Source organism: Halichoeres trimaculatus, unplaced genomic scaffold (genome assembly GCF_033239565.1).
Source record: "Halichoeres trimaculatus isolate MK-OKI-2021-1 unplaced genomic scaffold, fHalTri1.1 fHalTri1_scaffold_9, whole genome shotgun sequence".
In the NCBI taxonomy this organism is placed as follows: domain Eukaryota; kingdom Metazoa; phylum Chordata; class Actinopteri; order Labriformes; family Labridae; genus Halichoeres; species Halichoeres trimaculatus.
The window spans coordinates 10165065-10188943 of NW_027437188.1; the positions used below are offsets into that span (position 1 = coordinate 10165065).

At 40.0% G+C, this 23879-nt stretch overlaps 1 protein-coding gene across 1 annotated transcript in view; it reads left to right on the forward strand.

Annotated features, from left to right (window-relative positions):
- Window positions 1–23879, forward strand: part of acsl3a (acyl-CoA synthetase long chain family member 3a) — a 44787-nt gene that overhangs the window by 18140 nt on the left and 2768 nt on the right. The window contains exons 4-13 of the mRNA XM_074679605.1: window positions 3655–3764; window positions 4255–4393; window positions 7125–7275; window positions 10120–10243; window positions 11915–11986; window positions 18420–18559; window positions 18658–18830; window positions 19502–19576; window positions 22036–22227; window positions 22592–22706. Coding sequence (XP_074535706.1) covers window positions 3655–3764; window positions 4255–4393; window positions 7125–7275; window positions 10120–10243; window positions 11915–11986; window positions 18420–18559; window positions 18658–18830; window positions 19502–19576; window positions 22036–22227; window positions 22592–22706 — 1291 coding nt within the window. The remainder of the gene's footprint in view (window positions 1–3654; window positions 3765–4254; window positions 4394–7124; window positions 7276–10119; window positions 10244–11914; window positions 11987–18419; window positions 18560–18657; window positions 18831–19501; window positions 19577–22035; window positions 22228–22591; window positions 22707–23879) is intronic.

Genomic DNA, 23879 nt, shown 5'->3' on the forward strand with positions numbered 1-23879 from the left:
GAATAACATGCCAATTGTACAGTCCTGTTTGTGCTATTGTAAGTTAGTTAGTTGTTTTTGCACTGAGCTGCATTAGCGTAAAGAAAGACATATTTTGTTGAATGCCCGCTGCAAAATGAAGCTTGCTGCTCTACAGTGCACTTTGTGATGCATGTAATCCTTTGCACAAACTCTGTAAATAAGACACGGTCTTTTTGGCTCCTTCATGCAGGTTTAGCATGTGTAAAAGCCGCGTAGTCCTCAAGTGCACGGAGCCCTGGATGATTCTCATTCAGCTTGGTGATGTTTCTTTCTTTTAGATGGCGGTACTCGGTACAGTGGCCTTGCTTTCATACTATTTCAATTCTGTCAGATAAAGCTCAAGCTAGCCGTCAACTACATTGAGATTAACATGGGCTACATCTGTAGGTAATGAAATGATTCTTTCTGGATTGATTTTAGGTCTTGGCCAAAAAAGTTGAATTGATTATATAAAATATGGACTCGGTCTTTCGGTGATACCAAAGCCCAAAGGTGGAAGTCACTGCTTTAGAAATGCCAGATAAACCTAATTTTCAAACAGTCCAGAAACAGGCAACAAGTTAGCCTCTGAACAAACAGCTGCAATGGCACATGCCCTCTAATGATGTGACAAATGTGGCAACAAAAACTTTGCAGATATTTAGAAAAAACTGAAATTTAAGTTTAAACCTGCCATATCTTGTAATCTTCATATGAAAAGCTTCAAAAACAGAGGCTGTTTGTCAACTTGTAAAAGCGCATGGTACTGGATATGCTTAGTTCATTAATGTGTGTATCACGACAGGGTTTTTTCTCTATCATCCAAAATGTCATCACAGTTTTCCAGAGTTAAGGAAGCCAAGGTAGTCCTCCCTAAAATAACAGACAAAAATGCTCAAACTTTGCATTTACTTTAATATCCTCTGCTCCCATGTGTGCACGTTTGCTAGCAGACATACCAGTGACCATCTGACATATGCACTTAGTCACAACACACACACTCCCTCACATACCAGCATTGTTTGTATCCCCAAAGAGCATCTTAGGCAGCGAGAGTTCCAGTCCCATTGGCTTAAAGGCCTCTTGAGAAGGCTGATGATGTCATCAATGTTGGTGGAGCCAAATAAGAAACCAGAGTGGTGTAGACTGAGTGCACGTAGCATCTCCATCACTGCACATGCTTCACTGTCTGTATGTTGACTCTGCACATACACACGTTGACATTTCACTAAAGCAGTGTAAAGGAATGTTGTTTATGTGCTTTATCTTCTGTCTCCATGTTGGAAATATCCACATCTCTTTTTTTTGTGCCTCCAACAGATGAAAAAACCCCAAGGAGTATGACACAATAGATTTTAAAGTAAAACTTCCAAACAAACCATAAATACAGCCACACACAGAAATAGCACCAGTCTCAACCAAATGGAAAATTTGAGTTAACTCTGAGGCTATTTCAACATCTTTCATATCTGTATCTCCGCACAGCCCAACGAGCCACTACATATAACCATGGCTCTGAGTTTAATTCTGTGGAAACATATTTCCTTTAAATTTGCTTCAAACATCATGAGGACATTTTGGGGAAATGGTGTAGATATGATGTAGATCATGGGAAAAAAACAATAATCTGTTGGTAAATTCCAAGAACTGTGACTTCTTAGATGACATACAATGAGTGAGTCAGTGAGTCTTACCACACCGCACATTACACAGAAGAATGCTTTGTGTTGTTTGTATTAATCAGTGAAAAAGATGAACTCTTACCAGGGAGAGTATCCAAATTCAGGCAGTTCAATTTTATTCAATTAGTTTAAAATACTATAGTTATATACGTCTTTATGAGGGTGATTTGTTTGAACACAAAAAAGACATAAATTATACAATATGACTTAGTGACAGCAATTAATCACACACAAGAGCTAAAATATTACTTTCTCAAAGTAATATTTGTTTAACAAAAAATATAGTGTCTGCTTTGGCAGAAATATGAAATAAAAAAAATCTAAGCAAGTGTCTTGGTCCTGTTTTTAGTTGGATCTTATTGGACTCAATAGGCCTCATTCACTACCATTGTGTATGAATGTTTGAAGCACAAATCTGAGATTTAGCATTATATTCTTACAGCACTAATTCTTACATTTCGAACAAAAGTACACCTCAGACCGTGCATATGCACAAATGATGACAACCAACTTTCTCAGAAACTGTAAACACATATTTTTTTAACTTAATGCATGACATCCTAAAACCACTGTCGGTACAAGAAAAAAGCCTTTTAATAAGAATTCGGTAGTAAAGACTGTGAATTGACTAAATGTATTACATTACCATGAAATTGACGCCTTTTCACTGTTCTCATACTTAAAATCTCATATTTCAAATTAAATACTGTGTTCAGATTTAAAAAATATAACAATGTACAAAGTAAAATGTCACAGTTTGATGACACGCCTCTCAGTTAAGGATTATTCTGACTCACTAGCCAAGGTGTTCAAAACAAAATTGTCTGGCACCCAAATGTCGGGAAACTGACAGGGATTTTGTGTACACACTGATTTCATGCAGATTAAGAACATTTCTGCACAATTATTAGTGAATGAGATCCAATATGAGCCACATATGTCAGAAGAAGGGGGAGAGGGTCTTGTCCTACAATTATTGATGATAAATGTTATTATTGGCAATATTGTTTTGAGACAAAAATTAACCACTTATATAAAATTTTATATCATAATAATGTAATAAACCCTTCCAAATCAGTAAACTTTTATTTTTCAAGAGTGTTTTTACTTATGTAATTGGAATATCAATAAACTTTCAACCCCCCCCCCCCCCCCCCCCAAAAAAAATAAAAATAAAAAAAAAACAACTAAAATGAAATTTGCACTTGAATAAAAAAAAAAATTGTGTTAAAGGGCAGCATTTCTTTTGTGAACTACACTCTCTGTGTCCATGTAAATTCTTATTCAACCAGGTCAGAGTTATCTAAATGCTCCAAACCGAGGCAACTGGGCTGTTTAGAGTTTGTAAAGACATTTCTCCTCTCATCCATGAGGCTTCATCATCCTCATCAGCTTCATTCTAAATTACAAAAACAAACATGCCCGCACATGGCGATATATTGAGGCCGGCAAAATTATTGCGGTCATTTCATTTATTGAATCATTGACTATCGTCCCAGGCCTACATGTGCCCAGAAAGTCCAGAAAAATGTCTCGTTTCAAGACTTTGTAAGCCAAAAATGATGCCTGAATGAATAAAAACTCTGACAGTGTGGTTAGAAAACTTTCTTGAAAGAAGTCTTAATAAAAGAAAACAAGTACAGTTTTCTTTTATTACATTACACAGTGATTGATTCTACCTCTTTGAGTCCTGTTCTGCTCCCTGAGACCACCTCTCCTGTCTGATGTAGAGAGAACTACTTTCAGTGAGAGACGTGCAGGATTGGGGAACTCGAGTGAACTTCAGTAGAAACCATGTCCTTAAATTCTCTAGAAACTTTAAGGAGTCTCTTCTTGTTTATCTCGAAGATAAAGTCTGGACTTGATAAGTCATGGTTCGTGTGATAGTGTGATGGTTGTGTAAATGCACCAAAGAAATAATTCTTGTCAGTATTTGGATTAAAGTGTTCTGGGGGGGGGGTATTTTTCACAGTGATCACCCTTTACTCCACACTGGGAGGTCCAGCAATCGCTCACGGACTGAATGAGACTCAGGTCACCCACATCATCACCAGCAGAGAGCTCCTGGAGACGAGGCTCAAGGTAAAGATGCACACCAACTCATAAAACAGTATTTTCTCTCTGAGCTAAGCACAATGGTTTGACATGAATGGTGTAAGGTCTTTTATGGTTCCTGTGATCAAAATCATTCTGGTGCACATGACCACAGAACGTGAAGGCTGCTGTTATCTGTCAGAGAGACCCTGAGGTATCTCAGAAATGCTGATTTAAGGGAAGTACAGGTCGAGTGCATCATCAAAGAGTCGTAAAAATGTGGAAAAGTGCACGTGCTGGATGTCAATGACTATTTTCAAGTTTGGCCCCATGGTTCTCCAACAGTTCATCTCTGCTTTTATCTCCGTGACATAAACACAGCTCCTCTGCTCTGTCTCATACAGCCCCTCTCAGACCAAATACTGATGAAGAAGAAGCTCTTGGGTTTTATTAGTTAAGGAGGAACCTGGGTTTTGTCACTGCACGTGAATGCTTGGCATAATTGTGCTCGTGTTTACATTTTTGTGTCGTGATTCAGGCCATCCTGCTTGAAATCCCGAAGCTGCAGCATATCATTGTAGTGGACAGCACACCAACGTCATGGCCCAGCTACGCACGCGGCATCAGTGTCCACAACATGGCTGCTGTTCAGAAGCTGGGGGTCAGACCTGAGAATGGTAAGCTTGTGTGTATTTAGATTTTTCCCTTATTATTGCATCTAACTCCATTTGCTGTAAAGAAAATCACATAAAAATGCATAATTCAGTGGAGTTGTGCAGTAAAAACTCTACACCATTTACCAATCACTGATAAGTAGACTCTGATATAGGCAAGAAAACAGTCTGTGTTAAATGCAAAAGCAATGATGACATCCCTGCTAACATTAGCAATGATCTACATTTATTTTATTTACATGTATCTTTTGATTTTGCTTCAACAAATTGGCATCATTTTATCTCAGCAAACTTTAAATCTGTGAAATGTAAGTATGTCACGAGAAGATCAGTTTCTTTCATTGATCAGGAAGATGAAAAAGCAGAAGGAGCTCAGCTTATCTTAAAAGAAAAAACGAAACATATCCACTATTAAATCAGAAATCCAGTTTCAGCCTGAAAAACCACTTTCATACAGTTTGAGATCCAGTGCTTCACCCCATCTTCTGCATCCGTCTCGCCTTATTGACATGATTAGCATTGTCTAAATCTCCAGATGGTGGACTGGACTCATCTGGTCAGGGTTGGTTTCAGTCCCATTAGGTCATGTGAATAAGGAAGTGTTCCCATCTGTGTCAGATTAATGTTGATATGATGCTCGTTCAGCTCGGGGATTAGATGGATGAGGAAAGATCTCTGACTCCTCTCTGCGCCTGATTGAACTGTATGACCCAAAACTAGAGGAGCCGACTGTGTCACATGCAGATAAAAACGCAGAGAAGTAGATTTAGGAAGGGAGGACAGCACTGGGATATAGGAGAGGTTTTTGTTTACATTTTAGATGAATAACTTCACATGACATCAACTCTGAGTCGTGAAAGAGGAAACAGGAGGAAGGGAGGACATCCCGTTGTGACTTGAGAGTATTTACGTATCATTTCCTCTGATTTCTGCCTCCCTTTACTCTCTGTTTGTTATGTTAAGGGCTGCACCCACACATCATCCTTCTTTTTATTTTTTATTTAATCTACATGCTGCTGAACAGAGGGGAAAAAGACAAATCAGTTTTTCCTGCAAGCAGATAGGTGGTTGTGAGACTTCTTTGGTGTTTTTTTGGTGTCTGGATATTGACCAAAGAAGTTAACGGGTTTTGTGGAAACAAGGACCAAGATCTTGAGCCACGTTGGTTGTCAGTTTGTTGTATTTTGATCTAGAAAAATGAGTTACAGTTAAAATTTGAGGAACTACAGTTTTTGCTCTTCATCCATTTGCTCTTCTCCTTTTTTGACCCTGGATGTTGTCACCATAGACTGTGTCTAGAGTGAACAGCGTGGCTCCCCCATTTATTATTGTATGGTTTTGAAGCCCTCACATGCGCAGCCATTGGTAGCAGTTGTGCAGCCAGAGTCTGCGCAGTAGAGACTGATAGGGATTCTGAGAGCTGGGTGACAAATTTTTTTTTTTTTTTCTTTCGAGAGTCAAATCACCTCTTGACTCTACCTCTTGACATATTTTTCAATCCCTGAAAAAAATGCATGAGAACGGCAGCTGTCAATCATCAGTAAACGTGACATAAAGCCTCGTTTTTAACCCTCTTGTAACTAATGAAAATGAAACTCTTCCAAAAAAAGGACTTGAATACAAGGCAGCTCAACAATATTTTCAAATTACCATGGCAATCAGACGTAAGAAACGTTTTGATGTGTATTCATTTTTTAAAGTTTGACCACAGCCCATCTGGAATGACTGGAGAGCCAGATTTTTTGACCTATACTGCAGCCAGCCATCAGGGGGAGCAGTTTTTGTGGCGACCTCACTTCAAGCTGAGCAAGATAACATCTTTTTTTTTTGTTTACAATCTATGGTTGTCACTCACAAAAAACACAAACAATCCATTGACAAAAACAAAGGCAAAAAGAGCCACACAATGAGAATCAAAAGAATTTGGTCTTGTTCCAAACAACACAGGATCATCCCACAAAAAAGGGATAATAATGCCAGAATGTCTGTGTAAGTAGATAAATGAGTTACACAAATCACATTAAGAAGAGTCTCATCGAAACCTCTTTTTTTTCTTAACTACTACAGCGGCCATTTCAAATGGCTTAGAATCTCAGCCTTTGAGTATAATTTGGTAACATCTAATGAAAACAAAGCATGACCCACATCTTTGGTTTTTCAGTTTTCCACTTTAGCACTCAAAACCTGCATAAATCCAGCTTTAGAACAGATTCAGGTGTACAGATGAATAAGAAGTTTAAAGACAGAGTTCACAATCACCCGATAACCTAAAAAAGTTTGCTCTAGTTGTGCACAAAGTTGAGTTAAATTATGACTGGGACTGCTGTGGAAAGACTGGGTCAGAAAAGACTGATGGGTAGGAAAGTTAGAGGACAGGGGAGGTGGTATTATTTTAGTCCAACACTCAGACAAAGGCTGTGCCAGGAAAAGCCTTGTTGTTTAAAAACACAGCTTTCCATTTGTATATTCACTCTTAAACTGAGTAGACACACACTTTGAAATATTTCCTGGACACTCACAACAAATGGAGCAGACAGAGGCTCTTACTTTTAAGTAATGTGATCATGCGGACTTTGTTTAAACATGGGAGCATCATTGGGTGTTGCTGTAATATCTTAGTCTGTGTTGAGTCTAAAGAAAGCACTGCGTAATGTTATAAGGCGGTACAGTGATAAACTTCTGTTTGATTCATCTCTCTTATGCCTTTATTGTCTTTCCTCTGTTCACATTACAGCAGCACGTGAGCGTAAGCAGCCGCTTCCCTCAGACATCGCAGTCATCATGTACACCAGCGGATCCACCGGAATACCAAAGGGTGTCATGATCTCCCACAGCAACATAGTCGCTGGCATCACAGGCATGGCTGAGCGGATCCCCAACCTGTGGTAGGCTGAACAGCAAAACATGGGGCAATTAATGAACTGGAAAAAACATGGGCATAACCATCAAGATAAATAATTTAAAAAGAATTAGAAAGAGATTTTTTAGAAAGAAGCGACTTACACATGGTAGATATCAGCAAAGAAGCCGAGAGGGTGAAACACTCTTACCCTAGAGAAGTGATGTTTTGATTTGCTTGCAATGAGTTGAATATGGTGGTGTGGCTCTGTTCTGGGAGCTCCCTGCCCTTCCACATGCCTACATGGAATGCAAAAGCTTAAGGGGGGGAGCGCACACTTCCCTTTTCTTTGATGAGAATTCATGGCAGTGAGAGCATCAGCAAACTTTCACACTGCAAAAGGAGCCAAAACACAAGGTAGAACACTGAGTTTAATTAGAAAATTTCTTAAAACACAGTGAAATCATCTGTTTATGCAACAAGTTGATTTCACTTAACAAGAGATCTTGAAATAAAAACATTAAATCCAAAAATCAGTGTGACTCTGTATGAGAGAAGTATAATTTGGATGTTTTTTCTGTTTTAAAGTAAATGTGTTTATGACAAAAATATATAGTTTTTATGCATAAAAATGGGTCTCAGGGCATTTAAAGGTTTTATGAGTAGTGTTTTGGCTGGTTTGATGTCTCCTCCATATTGTTTCTACAAATCTGAGCAGTTTAATTGGTTTAAATGTGTTTTTTAACTGATGTATTATGCGCTAGTACTCAATGGAAACACTTGAGGGCTTTACCAGTTTTAATTTTTGGTAACAGAACCAATTTAGCTCATTCAACAGTTTGAGATCTGTTGACCAATTGAGACAAAAAGAAATCTCAATGCTCAATTTAACATTATAACATAAATTCAAATATTAACAAAAAGTTAAATACTTAAAAATGAGATTATATATCTAACAGATCTTAGTCTAAGGTAGTGGTTCTCAAACTTTTTACACCAGATACCACCTCAGAAATGACTTGGCTCTCCAAGTACCACCATGATCACCGATGCTAGCAGCGCTGATGTTAGCACCTTGGCTGGTCTTAGTCTCCTCCTCTTTGGTTTTAATGCTTGAGTCATTCTCCACCTAATCCATTCTATTCTTCCCAGATTGAAGCCATGAACCCTCCACTAACACAGCCTGTACTACCATTTATTATTGGTAAAGGTCAAGCAACAGTGGCTTTATTCACAAAACTGCTGCTGACACTGATGTCACATTAGCATTGGTACACTAAGATTCAAAAATATATATATATATATTTCTTTTCCAACATAAACTAAAAATAATCTTGTATTTTTGATTGTGTTATGTATTTTATTTATCTAGTTTTAATTGATTTTTTAAATTTAATTTAAATCAGTTTTACTTGATTTTATTTTATCAGTGATTCCTTCGCACGCCACGAGTGGGACTCCAAGTCCCACTTTGACTATTGTTTTAAAATCATTTGAAATACTAGTTTTATACAGTGTAGTGGATTGATAAAATCATATTCTTAATAACGTTTTTGTATAGTATCAGGTTTTTTGAGAAACAATGGTCACACCAACTGACCTTTATCAGTTTCATCAACTGACCATGTATTTTACCAAACCGCATAAATAAAAACAGTGTGTAAAATAAAAGGGGGTCTTGGTGGGTCTGGGACCTAAGAGACCCCCTTATAACCTCAAGTGCAAAATTTGGGGGGGTCTCTTGAGAAATGTATATATATCATAATTTTTTTCACTCACTGTTGTCAAAACTAATGCCATTTCAAAGCATGCCATGTTTATTTGAATTAACGGTAAATAATTTCTTCAGACATAATAATTAGGGAGAATATTGTCTCTGATAAAGCTCGTATCAAGTATGTGTACATGTGTGCGAGCATGCACCCACACAAGAGGGAAGCACGGGTGTCCTGAGTTCCTGTAGCTGTGCAGCTTTGTTGATAATGATGCCAGACTGAGTGATGTGTGTTTAAAGTGTGTACATGCTTACTTGTGGTCTTGTGTACTCCATGCTGTGTAAAACTTCAGCCTGGTACTGGAGCACTAGTTAGGGTGGGGCTGGGTATTTCACAAACTGGGTAAAAGCCCAAAAGTAAAACAAAAAAACCCTCAGCAGAGTGTATTCAAACAGGAGATAAACAGTTTATATCATACAATATCAGCACAGTAAGGACATGAACTTCCCCTCATCTGCTGTTTTCAGCTCTCCTTATGAGCAGATGAATCTCTGCTGCCGTCTCAACGTTGTGCTCAAACTAAATGCTAAATGAATAAAATACCCATGCTAACTGAGCACGTGCACAAGAATGAGTCAGCCAGCTCATACAATCACATTCTACGTGAGTTTACATTAAATCAAAAAACCAGCTCTGCTCCCTTGGGAACGGGACGGGAGAGGAAATGCAGGAAGGAGGGAGGAAAAACTAACAGGGACGGAGGGAGTCAGGGTGAGAAGGATGGAGGTCAGAGGGGTCACGGATGTTGCGATATCAATCAGACTTCTTATGAAATTGATAGCTGTTAAGTAATACGGTTGTGTAAACCTCCTCATCCTGCATGTGGTGAAACGTGATCCCAGAGTATACCGAGGATCCAGGACTGAGTCTGAGACAAGTCCATCATTAGGAGTCCAAACAAAGGAAAGTTGGCCTCTGTATTGTATACACCTAATCCTTCCAGAGAGATCACTATCATCTGACTAATGATTCCAGAGAGCCTGACTATTTATACTCAACCAGACGTGTTGTAATCGCTGCTTTTATCACTGCTTGATGAATTTAACCAGAGTGATTGAACGACTCTGACCTGATTACTGTCAGAGCTGACAGAAACAGTGTCCATGTGTTCACAGTGAGGAGGATACATACATCGGCTACCTCCCACTCGCACACGTGTTGGAGCTCAGTGCAGAGCTGGTGTGTGTTTCTCATGGCTGCAGGATTGGCTACTCGTCACCTCAGACTCTGGCTGACCAGGTAAACTGAAGCATCACTTGTTTGTGTCACATCACAACCTTCATGCAGTCCCTGCAAGCTGATGAGGAAAAAACAGTTTACACCCAAGGTTTCAAATCAGCTTACATTTCTCTACAAACATTTTGTTTTGAAGGTCAGAAGTGGAAAAGGGGTTTAAGACACCCTTAAAATTTTACACAATCTCAAATATAACCATAAAATATTTATTTATTAATAGATTTGTGAAAAAACATTTTGTGTGTGTTTCAAAAGCTGCAGCTGCATGAGACAGACATAATACAAATGATTTTTTTGTTTAATTTTTACCAGAAAAACTAATAACGCCTAATTCTTGACAGTTTAACTATGTCAGTTCTCAATATTGTCCCAGTCAAAATTAACAAAAGACAGAGAATGTGTTCAAACTGACCAATTAAATAAATTATTGCATCATCAAATGAATATTTAGTAGTCCTGTCATTAGCATGCAGCTGAGCCCTAATCTTGGCTGGCGTGTTCTCCACCAGTGTTCCAGTGTGTGCACCAGTTTTCACAGTGTGAAAACACTGTTGAGGGGTCAGCTTGTCCCAGTCTACTTAAATGACTCCTTTTAATTCTTTGTTTTGAACTTTGAAACAGACCTTTGAACAATCCACCACAGGTTTTTAATCGGGATCAAGCTGGCCACTCTTAGACCTGGATCCTGGGCTCCTGCAGCTAATTTCTCTTGGCCCTGAATGTGTGGCAAAGGCCATTGTGTTGTTGAAACATCCAGTTTTGATCTGTTCAGAACCGGGCATCTGCAGAAGGGAGCATGTGGGGCTGGAGAATGGCATAATACTTGCTGGAGTTCAATGAACCACCACAGGCAGGGAGATGACCAACAGCACTCATGCGCCCCTTTACCCTGATATAGTGGCTTCTGGGATGTCAGTCACCAGTTTCCCTGCATATGCAGATCAGGATGCAGTTATTTTTTGCTGGAGAAACCTTTGGACACACAGATCTTGATTTGTCTTCCAAGCTGTTGGTTGGTCTGTATTTCTGCTGAGTGGATCCAACTGCTGAAGGACTGCGTCTACACTTTCTGGCTATCTGGCAGCACCTGTACCCTTCCTAGCTGAGGATCTTTATCTTCAGGCATGTTTGCTGCATTAGGTTCCTTGTTTTAGACATGTTTGTCTCAAAACATATTTAGAATATGCTGGCTTTATTCAGATACAATGCGAAACAACAAAAACTGTCTTTTAGTCAAAGTCTTGACCTTCATTAGTTAATCACTCGTGTCAAAATGAGCCAACACTCAAAATTTCTTACATATTCTTAAGGAAACAATCACTTTTACACGTTTGATGTCTTTTTTAGGATTTGCTTAGCTGTGGCTTTACTTGAAGGAATCACACTTAAAAACCTTGGAGTGATTCTTAATGCAAGGGGTGTCTGAAAACTTTTTTCCACCACTGTATCTGGTCATTTAACAATATTATTCAAAAAAGCAACCACAACCACACCAATATGACATTTTAAAACTAACTTTTATCTTTTAAATGAAAGTTTCATTTCCATTGCATCTGTTTGTTTTGCATGTTGGAATACAGTTTAGCTTCCTGCTTAGTCTTTTGCTTCTGGGAACATTTCAGTTTAACCTCATCTAACCACATAATTATGATGTCGCTTCTTTTTCCCATCAAGTCAACTAAAATCAAGAAAGGAAGCAAGGGAGACACCAGCGTCCTGCAGCCCACCCTGATGGCAGCTGTTCCCGTAAGTCGAGACAATACACTCTGCACTCAGCAGTTAAAAGCTGGAGAAGTCTCTGGCTTTACGCTCTCTCTCATTGACTCACCCTCTCTGAAGCCTGTGTATCAAACAGTGCTGTTTGACCTCTTCTGGCAGCGCCTCAGATCTCACTCTGTTTTTGAGCAGAGGTCCAGCTGTGGAGTCCAGCAGGCCTGGATCTGCTGTGGCTGTCTCATGACTGACTGTGACGTAAATACTCTCTGCCTCCTGCCGCTGAGCAGAGCTGCTCCACATCCCTGAACAATGTCAGACACACAGGGGATATAAAGTGGCATATTTGAGGTTCGGTCATCTGGTTTGTTTTTGAGGTTTATCTGACTGATTAATCACCAAAATGAGTCAGGGTTAGGGCTTTTCTCAAAACTTAGCATGGCTTCATGAATATGAGAAAAATGTGGGTGTCCCAATCTTTGAATTTGAGATATTTCGTCACTAACGTAGGAAACTGCTCGGAAAAACAACTGGACTTTAAACTATAACTCAAAAAGCAATTTCTGAAGAAATTGTGCTGTGAATACAGAATGCTAAAGCAGCTTGTGCTGAACTGCTAATGCAGAATGCTGAAGATGAATGACTAAAGATATGTGAAAAAAGTTGAATGAAGTCCTGAAAAGCTTGTGCTGAACTGCTAAAGCAGAACGCTGAAGGAGTCTGCCATGAACTCTTGGATGATAGGAAATGAAAGGATGAATCAAAGAAATAGATGAATGAATTTAAAAGTTTAAATGGCTGAATTAGTTCAAAAATTAAAGGAATCAATTAAATTTTAAAGAATATCTATGGAAATAATGAACTGACTGAGGGAAAATGGAAGTCTGACCTTGAAAATGCTGTGTAGGTGTGATACTTTGTGTGCTGTGTGTAAGTTTAATCATGTAAACCTGTCAGCTGAGGCCCATCTGAAGCCAGATGCCATGGTGAGACCCTGAGGAAGCTGTCCATGTTAGCTTCATGTCTATAGACCCAGAAATGTAGCCTTGATGGCGAGATACAAATGAGTGAGACACTGATCTCTGAGGGAATCCCTCAGAAATTAACATTGGAGTAGATGGGGCGATTTTTTACTTTTCCTGACAGTCGACCTTTTTGTGGTTAAGTACGCCATCCTTTTGCTTTATAACCACTTTGTCAGAAGCTGGACACAATTACCTAAGTTTTGATACCCTATATGTTTTGGTGGGGCAAATAATGTGGCCATAGCGACAGTATTTCCAGAGAGTTTCCAGGTTTTGTTTCCCCCTCTCCCCACTCTGTCGTTTGAATCTCCCACTCTAAGCTGAAACATTCCGTCCAATACACACCAATGTTAAATGGCTTGAAGGGCTGAATGCATCATGACCTTTAAAGGGTCATTGTGAAGACACTATGAATGCTAGGGAGAATTTGGAAGCCGCTGAATAAAGCCAAAAGATAGCTGAATATTCTGAAGATTGAATGAAGTTTCTAGGTGAATATATGACTTAATGAGAAGGGTTTGAAGCAGGCCCAAAAATGTCCTGAAGGGAGAAAATTTTGAAAATTTCCCATTCATCTCTATAAGGCAGAAATCGCATAAAATGTGAAATATCTCTAAAAGTACAGTTCAGTTTGAACAATGAAAATTGGTTGAAGTTTGTAGGAGTAGGGGGACAAAAAAACAGGTGGAAGATAAAGAAGAAGAGGAAGATTTTTTTTCGTAACAGAAGAACATATGCTGTAAATGCATTGCTGAATTTTCAGCAATAAAAACTAGCTTAAGAAAAATATGCTTGCTCTGTTTTTATAGTTTGGCCTCAGTTCCATCTGTTAACATTAGTGAGGCTGGGTTTTTGACCTTTAGTGCAGCCAGTCAGCAGGGGGAGCTCTAAGGATGCGGTCACACTGGCCAATCGTGCCGTGCCTAAGCACGCTTCAGCTGTAAAGCACGTTTGGAATGGCCAGTGTGACCGCAACTGTACCGTGCTCAAGCACGATTCCCTTCCGTGCTTCGGCACGAGGTGGGCTTCGGCATAGTTTACTTCATGCACGAGCACAAGCACGCGGACAGCGCGTGCGACCCATTACGTATAATCACAGCGAGCGCATCTCTCGACAATCAATTTAAACAAAGTGGGGGTGTTAGAGGGCTGTGTCGGGTGAAAACGACTTAATATAAGTCCAAAAGTCTCTAAAGTTGTAGCAGAGCTCTCTGTGTCTCATTGTGCTGACTCTGATGAGATCCCGCTTCATGTAAACAAATGCTTCACGATGACGTAGGCGGGCTGTGCGCGTCTGTGATACCCGCTAAAGTCTGGTTCATACAGGGGTAGTGTGACCGCCGGCTGTACTCTACAGCTGGGGGACAGCGCTGCAGGGGGGCAATCGTGCTTAGGCACGGCACGTTTTGGAGGAAATTTATTGAAAATAAATAAATTTGGCAATATTCATTCCTCTATAAGAACAAGAGCACCAGAGTGTTTTCTGGTGACAACCCACAACTAATCATGCTGCAGATTTGGAAAAAAAAACCCGGAACTTTTGACACTTATGTTTAGTGAATAGATGCTACATTAATAATTCCATGCATCCATCTGCAAAACTGAAACATGAGCAATTGTTTATGTCTGATTTTTTTTTAAAAAGTCATCTCACACTTAATATGAGCCTCATTCACCTGACAAGGTATTAAAAGTAGAGGAATTAAAGCTTGTTTTTTTAAAAACTTGACTTGTCTTTCTTAACCCATTGTCAGATATTTTCACAGTTTCAAGCATTTCAGGCATAATTTTTGTCTTTTAATTTCTTGAAATGAGACATTGTCCTGGACTTATCAGGTGAATGTGACTCATATGAAGTCTAATAAGACACAGTTACCTAAAATTAGACACAAAAGCTCGCTAAGATTTCAGTTCTTGTCCAGTTAGTCGGGAATGTAATGGGTCAAGTAGTTTTGTTTCATAACAGATTCCTAGCTGCCCTTGGATGTGTGTGTTTGTTTATAAAGATAAATAATGCATCATCAGATCATTGGCAGTGGGCCCTGGGATGCCACAAGATCTTATTCTGGCTGCTTTTGCAGAGCCTGCTGACTCTTGTCTGTTCAGCAATCTTCAAACTGTAAATGAAAGCAAAAACATCCTTCTTGTTCCGCGACCCTTAGGTTTAACATTTGCTGATATTATGAAGGCTCTCTAAAATGCTGAGACTCAGAGACAGGTTTAAAAGTTTAAAGGATTGAGGAGACATGTTTTGTTTCCATGCAGAAACTTGTTGAGCCTGTGCTTCTGTCAGCAGATGTGAAGCTCACGTTGGACCGCTCCCCGGTTGAGACTTTGTGCCCGTCGCTGTGTTCTTTCACATCATTTGCTCATCCCCCCTCAGCTCCCAGTGGTCGTAGTGTAAAGGGCAGAGGGCCCCAGTGTCTGGAACCATTCACAGCTGTAAACAGAACGTGAGAAAGCCCCATGTGGTTATCCCCACAACACACACTCACACACAGACGCACACACACACACACACACACTCATGCATACAATTTGTTTGCTGTCATATGACATTGGGCTGCTGCTTGAATCCTGTGTCCACTTCCTCTCTCTCTGATTTAGCTTAAATCAGACACACACACACACACACACACACACACACACACACACACACACACACACACACACACACACACACACACACACACACACACACACACACACACACACAAACACACACACACACACACACACACAAACACACTGGTTCCAGCTGGTTCTCATTGTTTTTTTAATGTCTGTCCCCTTTTACCCATATATCTCTGAGTCCAGCATTTGAAAACACATGATGATGTGGTGGTCACGATCTCTGTACATCAGTCCATTGGACTTCAGGGAACAATAAATGAGAGTCGAGTTAGACAAAATGAGTGATAACACTATTTCATCTGATAAACCTTTTCCCTTCCTGGTTCATTTCTCATAACTTCAGCCTTTTTTCAAAGTTTACTCCTGATAAATTTAAACAGAATGCATTTATTCTACCTAAAAATCCCAGCAAGCCAAAGTTACTGCATGAACTGTTGAAATCTTAAAGGACCAATCAGCAAAACCAGAATCAAGCTTGAGGAGGACATGATGAATTCACATTAGTGACAGTTTTGGCTGTATGTTGTTAACATGCTCATACCTTCAACCTGTTAAATGCAATATGGATCAACCCACCATGGCTACAAAGGCCTCCCTCCTGGACTAACATCAGTTCTCCCCTATTCTGCGGGAAAGTAGCCCACTGGCTGCTGCCAACTTGATGTTGAAACAGTTTTTCTGGACTGGAGAATACACGCCCAGAAATGAGCAGGAGGCTCCCTGAACTTGAAGACTTATGCATCATCATCTTCACCCCCTCATCTCTTTAAGTCGTCCAGTCCTTGTGATGCAAGAGGTCAAGCAAAGGTTAATCTCTGCTGGGTTAGGTTATCAGCACAAAAATGGGTAAATTGTACCCAAGGGTCAGAATTTTAAGTAATTATTTCGCTTTTAGTTTGTAGGGTGTTTGTAGGGTGTTTGTAGTATTGACCAATTAAGTATCAGCAAGCTTTGGTGTATTTATGGAAAACAGCCTGTATGGAGGGCAAAAGCAGGCAGAACACAATCCTCGGTCTAGTCAGCAAGTATTTAAGATGAGATGAGATGAGATGAGATGAGGCGAGGTGAGGTTAGGTGAGATGAGATACCATACCATACCATACCATACCATACCATACCATGCGATACGATAAGTTATTTCTTTACTTGCCCACAAGGGGACATTACTGAGTTACAGCAGCAAACAAGAATGTATAGAGTAAAAACGTTACAAGAAGAATATATTAAACAGAATAATATTGTAAGTGTAATGCAGAAAAAATATGTACATATCAAGTATAGCATAAAACAAAAAAAAATCTTCTGAAAAAGGTGATGGTTACAGTTGCTGTAAATTTTCATAGTCTGACCACAGTGGGTAGAAAAGGCTTGTGATATAACTCAGTGAGACTCAACAGATGAAGAAGCCTGCCACTGAACGGGTTTTCCAGTGATGTAAGAGTCTTCTGCCACCAACAGACCTGAGTCTCCTGAGCAGAAACGGTCTGCTTGTTGCCTCTTTTAAAAGGCAATTTAATTTTCAAACCAGTCCAGTTTATCGGCACCCAAGTTTTTTTTGGTAGAGTTAAACAAAAATACAAACAAAACTGATGAATGAGAGGAGAAACATCAAAAAGAGCCACAAAGACAAAAAGAAAATACATCTTTGAGCTTAAATGTTGGTTTTGCAAACTAAAAATGAGCATCATGTGTTCATAAAAGAAACAGCCGTCACCACCTGTAATGTTGCTGAAGTTAACCTGAACACTCTCAGAGCATTGAAGAGAAAATGGTTGAATTTCGTGACAGATGATCAGCAGAGGATGCAGAAGAAAAGTCCAGTCCTGACTCTGCTGATTGCTGTGTGGATGTCAACAAGGTTTTGTTGGTTTTTAGACCTTAGGAAAATATTGTTGAATTTTCACCAACTCACCATCAGCCTTTCTTCTGCTATATGTAATTCCTTACCATAAACACAGTCAACCTATCGTACATTCATCTTATTCAAGTCTGTATTCAACATGAAGCAGTTGCCTCCAGATGTCAAAGTTCACTGCAGTTCACGTCTGTCTCTGATTGAATTGACTCGGAGATTTGCTCTCGTGGATTCTTTTGGTTTTTTCTCAGCTTTGTGGGTCACTTGTTATCAGTCAATCCACTGGGGAGCCTTGCTGTTATGCAACAAAGTTAAAGAACATATTTGTTCCACATTAAACTAAGTTTTGACCCCGCTGTATTTAGAAGACATTGCTCTGTGCTCCCTTTTTTACAAGCTCTGTCCCTCCTAAATTTGATTTTCGGTAATTTTAGCCTTAGGTTAAGAAAACCAGAGCCCTTTTTAGGAGCTGTTGAGGCAATGCAACTGTGCTGCACCACATATCTCTCAAACTATTTTTAACACCATAGACAAGAGTACAAAAAGGGGTTACTGATTAACATCTGTGTTATGTTTCCCATGGTGCCTAACTGTGTTTTTTCTGCTTTACAAAACTCTACCTCTGTTTTATTCCTTATATTCACTCTTCTTTTTCAACAGTAAATGTCCTTGTGTCATTTGAGCAGGTGTTTCTGAAGAATTGTAATCCAAAAACTCACTAAAACTTGGAGTAAATAAAGGTTTATATGCCAGCATGAAGTTATTTTCATTTTGCATAAATGAGACTGCTGAAATTTGTTATTCAAGAGGTTTCCAGTTTTTAGGATATCCTTCCAAGGCCTCTCCGCTCAGTCCAAGGCTATCACTTTAAAATGTTTTTGTACAGTTTTCTCATGGTGATTTACTGTTCTTGCTCTAAATGTCAGGCTTTTTTCTCACCCCTTGTCTCCAGGAAATCATGGACAGAATCTACAAAAACGTGATGACAAAAGTGGAGGAGATGAACTGTGTCCAGCGAACACTTTTCATCCTGGCGTATAACTACAAACTGGAGCAGCTCGCTAAAGGATACAGCACACCTCTGTGTGACAAGTGTGTGTTTGACCCTTTACACCACAGTTATATAGACAACTGTTTTATTCTCATCCTGTATCCTCTGTTAACCCTCTGCCTTCTGTTTGCACGTCCAGACTGGTGTTTAGGAAAATCCGCTCCCTCCTTGGAGGTCAAACAAGAGTCTTGCTCTCAGGTGGGGCCCCGCTCTCTGCCGCCACACAGCGCTTCATGAATGTGTGTTTCTGCTGCCCGGTGGGTCAGGGATACGGTCTGACCGAGACCTGCGGGGCTGGAACTATCAGTGAATGTAAGTTTTTTTTCAAGATTTTTATGTTATGTTATTTATTTATTCATATGGTAAATGCTTTGTGCGACTCCTACAGCAATGAGACAAATTATATGACATTTTTTAGCTTAGGCTCGAATAAGATTTTTGAGACAGCTGCATTTCCCAGCTCCGCTCATCATCTAAACAAACCTCAGAGAAATCTAAATATTTGTGAAGTCCTGTGCTGGGGTCATCATTATGCTGTAAATTCCAGGGTGATTGAAATCTTCCACCACATCAGCAATATGTCAGAACAAACGTCAGTGTGTATTGTTGGTTTGTGCAGAACTGTCAGTCATATCGGTGACAGCTCTTCTAAAGATCTGTCTTAACTTTGAAGCTTATCTATTAAGTGTCCAACCAGGTTTTGAAATGATGGAAATACTCGCAGCCTTTTCCCAGGCAGATAAAAACCCTCCCGTCACTCTCCTCTGTGGTCATCTGAGCCACAAAAACAGATTTGTGGAAGTTCCTTTGGGATGGAGTTTCCATAGCGAGGGAACATGTGAGGTCGTGTTGCTATGGTAATGAATGTCCTTTCATGATGCTTGTGTGATTTGTAATTAAGTGTGTGTGTGTGTGTGTGTGTGTGTGTGTGTGTGTGTGTGTGTGTGTGTGTGTGTGTGTGTGTGTGTGTTCGTGTGTTCTAGTGTGGGATTACAGCACTGGGAGAGTGGGAGGACCGCTGGTCTGCTGTGAGATCAAGCTCAAAGACTGGGTGGAGGGTGAGTAAGACCAAGAGGACACTCACTCACACACAAACACACGAGCACACTCACACACACACAGAACTCTTGATGAAGTGATCCAGTGTGTCACATGGATTCATGAGGACACGTATCAGTTGTCTACACTTTCTAATGCAGCTGTGGTGCCTTCAAACTGAGATTGGTGGAACTTTGGAGGGAAGGTTTGTTGATAGTGAGTAAACATGTTTGATGCAAGAGGAAAAAAAAAGAAAAAAAAAACTACAAAAGAACAAGATCAATCACAGACACATAAAAAAACTGTGAGTACAACTGACATAAAAAGAAAAATCTCAAAGAGTGACTTTCAAAATATGGAGTCGTTCCACAATCAACTTTACTGAGACTTTTTTTCCCTTAATTTGATGGTTAACCAAAGTGGGGGTTGGGAAACACCTCACAAAACTAATAAATAACATACTAAAAATTGCATATGTCATCCACTTTTGTAAAAAAAAGTTATAAACAGTGGTGGCAAATTAATTAAGAAAGCACATTAATATGGGCACATTGGTAGGTAGTCTCATTTTAGACCAATCAGCCAAATTTGATATCTTTGGCTTGTTTGGGCTGCACCTAGTGATGGGAAAAGCAGTTATTTTATGTGAAATGAATCATTAGAATCATTTCAGTAAAGTGATTCATCCAAAAGATTTGTTTCACTGAATCGTTCAGTACTTTCCACAGCTGAAATATATATCAATAAGCTGAAACACAGCCAAAATGTTTAGTTCATCTCGCAATCAAACTGAGATGAGCCAGCTGTGAATTATCAGCCAATTTCCTGAGAATTTAGTAGGACGAAGCTACATTTTGCGTACTGAAAGCTGCTTAAACAATCATTTCCCCAATTATCCTGTTTATTAGCTTTGTACATAAATCATTCACTAAATGTGTAACTGAGAGGAGGAGAGAGATACGGAGGCAGAGCTGCCCGTTCAGTCAGTGAACAACAGTCACTGAGTGATTCTGTTGGAGCACCTGATCAGTTGGTTTACAACGACAGTCAGTGAGTGATTTATTGGAGCTTCTGTTCAGTACATTCACTGAATGACAGACACATTGATTCTGTTCGAGCACCTGTTCAGTTTGTTCACTGAACAACAGTCAGTAAGTGATTCATGTCAGAGCTTTCATTCATCACGTTTGCTGACTGACTGACTGACTGACTGACTGACTGACTGACTGGCTGACTGACTGACTGACTGGCTGACTGACTGACTGAGCTTAGATCCTCTGTCACACACAATCACAATGTTGAAACAGTAAGCTGAGTAAAATTGAGGCATGCATAAGCTGTGTGCAAACTGACAGGAGCTGTAAAAGCACATACATTTTTGTGACTGTTAAAGGGGCTGTGAGGAGTTTGAAAGTGATCTTGAAAAAGTCTCCCTTCTAGATATGCACAGTCACAAACTTCACATCACTAGCTGCTCCAGTGTTAGCACCAAGCACCTAGGTGGTCGAAGCTAAAATTAAAGACGCATTAAAAAAATCAGTAACTATTATTCAACTCAAAAATTCAGGTCAGAACCAGCGTTGAACTGCACAGTCTTTGTCTGATCGAAGGAAAATGGACCAAAAAGCAGAGAAGCTGGTGATGAGAAGAGATCCCAGAGTATTCAGTTGATTTTCACACAAAAACTCAAAAATAAGCAAGTGCCTTTGAACTATTTATTGTAAAACTGTCTTGTTAGACTGGTTTGAGCCACATTAACCTGAAACTTCCAGATAAAAAAAATTGTTTCAAGATATAACTAGTCAAAAATGAGACCTAAGATGCTTGTACTGAGTATAACTTTGGCCAGTGAGGTAAGAAAAACGTACTTGTCAAGTTTCTTGTCATAAGAATAATGTCCAGACGTCATCTGCAATCTGTTACTTCAAGATATTCAGCCATTCCACTCGGTTACACATGCACCAAATGCACAATAGTGTTGTTTGAACATGTTATTGAGTTACCAACTGGTCCAACATGCTGTCATTGTGTTGAATCTGTTTCCAGTCAGCCAATCAGACAACTCACCAAGCTGCAAAGTCATCACCACTGCAGTTTGATTACATAAAAGAAAAAGATGGTTTATTTTTCCACTCTCATAAATGAAATCAGTGTTTTTCTCTCTCTTACATTACATTATACCACCAAACATTTTCCCAGGTCAGGATGTTATTTAGCCGAGCCATGACCTTGTAAGGAAAACATACTTCTTCCATTCACTCCTGTGCAGCTTCCATCCTCTCTATGTAAGGGCTCATCGCTCATTTTTATTGCAATCTGTTAAATCTTGATATTTATCAGGCTCAGTTTATTGCTTTGGCTCCCAGAGCAGAAAAAGAAGAAAAAGTAAACAGGCTGTCAGTTTTTTTATCATCATAAAATTATTATGAAGCAGCATCAGGAGAACTGAAACAGTATTCAATTTAAACTCTGCCTTCAGGTGGTTATCGTAGCACTGACAAGCCACATCCGAGAGGAGAGATCCTGGTCGGTGGACCCAATGTGACCCAAGGATACTACAAGAGTGAGGCCAAAAACCAGGAGGATTTCTTCATGGATGAGAATGGCCAGCGGTGGTTCTGCACAGGAGACATCGGAGAGTTCCACAAAGACGGCTGCCTTAAAATAATCGGTGAGGAGTGTTTATAGTGAAGGTGATTTATCAGGTGCAGATTACTCTCGTGCTGCTACATCAAAGCATAAGTTATCATCATTGTGCCCCAGATCCCTGGATTTTATCCAGACAACTCCTGCTCCAGTTCCATCCATCAGTCTGACAGGAAACCTTTTAACAAATAATTTCCTACATCACTTCCCAGAATTACCCCACAGAGATGTTTACCTCCGTCAGCCAGAACCCCTGGATCTTCTCTGTTATCTCAATGACGTTGGACAGATAAGCACATTTCAGAAAGAAGATTCCGTCCTCCCCACGTTGAAAGATGTGCACGTGAAAACGTTTTCTGTCAGTAAAAGCATCTCTGTTGTGTTTCCAGATCGTAAAAAAGACTTGGTGAAGCTTCAGGCTGGAGAATACGTGTCTTTGGGAAAGGTGGAGGCCGTGTTGAAGAACTGCTCTCTGGTTGACAACATCTGTGCCTACGCAAACAGGTGTGTGTGTGTTTGCTGTGTGTGGGTTCATTCATAGAAAAGGCAATAATGTGGTTTCATGGCTCATATGTATAAATATCTTTTTGACTGACACGCTAATTAGCTGACAGAGGATCTGTAAATGTAGTTTATGCTCAGTTTAACCAAGTTACTTCTCATAAAATGTGTAAGCCTAACAATAGCTAGCATACCAAAACATGTAAAGACTAAGCTGTAAGAAAAACTAGATAGGTTGACTAAAAAATGACTAAACGAAAGCAGAGTCTATAAAAGCATTCACCTGCCTTACCTCTGGTAGCCAGCAAGGGGACACTACACTACACTCAGTGGAGTATGGTCGATGTAAAGGGCCAGTAGATTTAATCTACTTAACAAGTGAATGTTGTTAAGCTCACTTATCAATACCAGAATCAAAAGCAGACTCTGTGAGTTTTTTTCTTCATTGTAGACCTGAAATGCCATCATGTGCTGTGTATGTCAGCTGTAGCACAACCACTAGCCAGTAGAGGACGCTGGGGCTCTGGTTAGTGTCTTGAGCCATAATTCTGCAATGATACCTGGACAGGATCAAGCACAGATGACAGATCACATCTCATGGTGTAGAGTGCTTTGGCATCTATCCATCTAGTGAATACAGTTGCACGTTGGTTGTGTCTGATTAACCCATGAGCCTTATAATAAATCGACATAGTCTCTTTGATGTCCCCCGTCTGTTTCTGAAACTGAGTTTTGAAGCAAATCCTAAAAAGGTTTCATGTTGGAAATAGAGCAGGCTTTTAAGCCGCATTTCCACCAAGCAGTCTGGTTCGGTTCGTCTCGGTTCGTCTCAGTACAGCGCGCATTTTGTGGCGTTTCCACTGACTTATCCCGTGACAGACCCCCAAATAACCAAGACGAGCCGTGCCACTATTGGGACCCTTTTGTATGGGTGCCAGACTGAACCAATCCGCTCTCGGAAGGTGGAGCTGCAACACTGCAGACCGTTGATTGGTCGAAAGAAACATCACTTACCGTGCGACAGCGGCTGCATTTCTCCTGGCGGCACAGGAGAAGTGTCTTTCATCGTTGCTCTTTGTTTACTTTGTCGCATTTTTCTTTTTCATTGGATTTATTAGTGGGGTACACTGTGTTGTGCTGCCATGGCGACACACTATATACGGCTGTCGGCATCCA